Consider the following 1,593-nt stretch of genomic DNA (forward strand, 5'->3'; position numbering starts at 1 on the left):
CACCCCCACATCCCACCCCGGCCATGGAAGGGCTTCCCAAACCGACGGGTGCATGGCCAACCGGTGGGGACATCAGTGGGAGGAAAGGGACTCAGCCATGCCATGAAAAAACGCTGATTTAGGGAATAAAAACAGTCTCTAGCTGCTCCAGGCGGGTATTTCCCAGGAAACATTAAGAGCCCGATGGGCCACAACCGCTCCCCCCCCGCCTGCCCACCGCGTCCCCTCCTTTGCTGCGTGTGTGAAGGGTGGCCTGTCCCTGGGGCCACGTTGGGCTTGGGGACACAGTTTCTCCAGCTTTGCTGGTGCAGAAAATCACCCCAAAGCATCCCCGGCTCTGCCCCAGGCGCGGGGCTGGGTGATGGGCATTGCCCAGGGACCACCCTGGGGCCAAGCAGCCGCCCGGCTCCTTCCCCCTGGGGAAGCTCCAGTGGCTGTTTGCGAGCCAGGAAGCTGGGCTCCTGCCACGTTTCTGCTAAAAATGGCCATTTTTAGCCATTTTTGCAATTGAAAGGGAAATCGGCGCAAGCAAGCCCACCGGGCAGGGTGGACGGGGGAGCCCACAGTCCACCGTGCCTCAGTTTCCCCAGCAGCCCAACCGCAGCCCATGTGTCCACACACCCCAGGTGGGTCCTGGGGCCAGATCCGTGCTTGCGGGGCCGGGTCTGTGGCCATGTGTCCCAGCATGGGCGGGTGCTCCTGCACTCCCCAGCACCCCACTCCCCACATGGGTTGATCCCTGGATATGTTTTGGGGATCCCCCTGCTCCCAGCAAACACCACCCTCAGCTCGCAGGGTCCGGATCAAACCCGGCTTTAGGGTCAGGGCATAGGGACAGGGATGGACCCCACTCACGGAAACACCGAATATGGATGATTTGCCTGTCAACCCACCACCACCCCAGGGGACTCCCCCATCCCCCCCGCCGGCCCCGTACCTGTCTCAGAAGCGCGCCCTCGTCCAGGGCGTCCTGCCGCTGCTGGGCAACGGTGACACCGAGCACCAGCGTGTGAATGCCGCAGGAGACGGCGGTGATGAGCACGATGGGCGCCAAGCGCAGTGGCAACGTGATGAAGAAGGAGAAGACGAAGAAAGCCTGCCAGCCCACCGTGTCGCTGGCCTCGGGCGAGCGGGAGAAGTTGAGACCCAGGTAGCAGAAGATCTGGGCCAAGATGAGGACCCAGAGGACGTAGGGCAGGAACCTGCGGGCCACCCGCTCGGGGAGCAGCTTGTACTTGCAGAGGATGAAGAGCAGCACGTGGGCGACCAGCCCGGCCGCCGCCGCCAGCACCGGGGCCAGCTTGTCAGCGGCGTAGACCACGGCGCACATGACGAGGACGTAGCAGTCGAAGAGGGCGGCGAAGACCACCAGCACCAGGAGGGTCTCGTGGCGTTGGCGTCGGAAGTAAGTCTGGTAGAGGTTCTCCAGGGACTCGGGAGCGAAGGTGAGGCGCATGAAGCGGGGTAGGCAGAGGCAGGGTCCCGAGCTGCGCACCGTCACCTCGTGGGTCCGACCCACGCCGTGCTCGGGGTCCGACGGCAGGCTCACCGAGTAGTCGGCGGAGTACTCGGCCGAGCACTCGGGCTCCGAAA

At 64.3% G+C, this 1,593-nt stretch overlaps 1 protein-coding gene across 1 annotated transcript in view; it reads right to left on the minus strand.

Annotated features, from left to right (window-relative positions):
• Positions 1–1,593, minus strand: part of ADCY3 (adenylate cyclase 3) — a 21,877-nt gene that overhangs the window by 17,808 nt on the left and 2,476 nt on the right. The window contains exon 2 of the mRNA XM_035900724.1: positions 938–1,585. Coding sequence (XP_035756617.1) covers positions 938–1,585 — 648 coding nt within the window. The remainder of the gene's footprint in view (positions 1–937; positions 1,586–1,593) is intronic.

Source organism: Egretta garzetta, unplaced genomic scaffold (genome assembly GCF_000687185.1).
Source record: "Egretta garzetta isolate BGI_Z169 unplaced genomic scaffold, ASM68718v1 scaffold218, whole genome shotgun sequence".
NCBI classification, from domain to species: domain Eukaryota; kingdom Metazoa; phylum Chordata; class Aves; order Pelecaniformes; family Ardeidae; genus Egretta; species Egretta garzetta.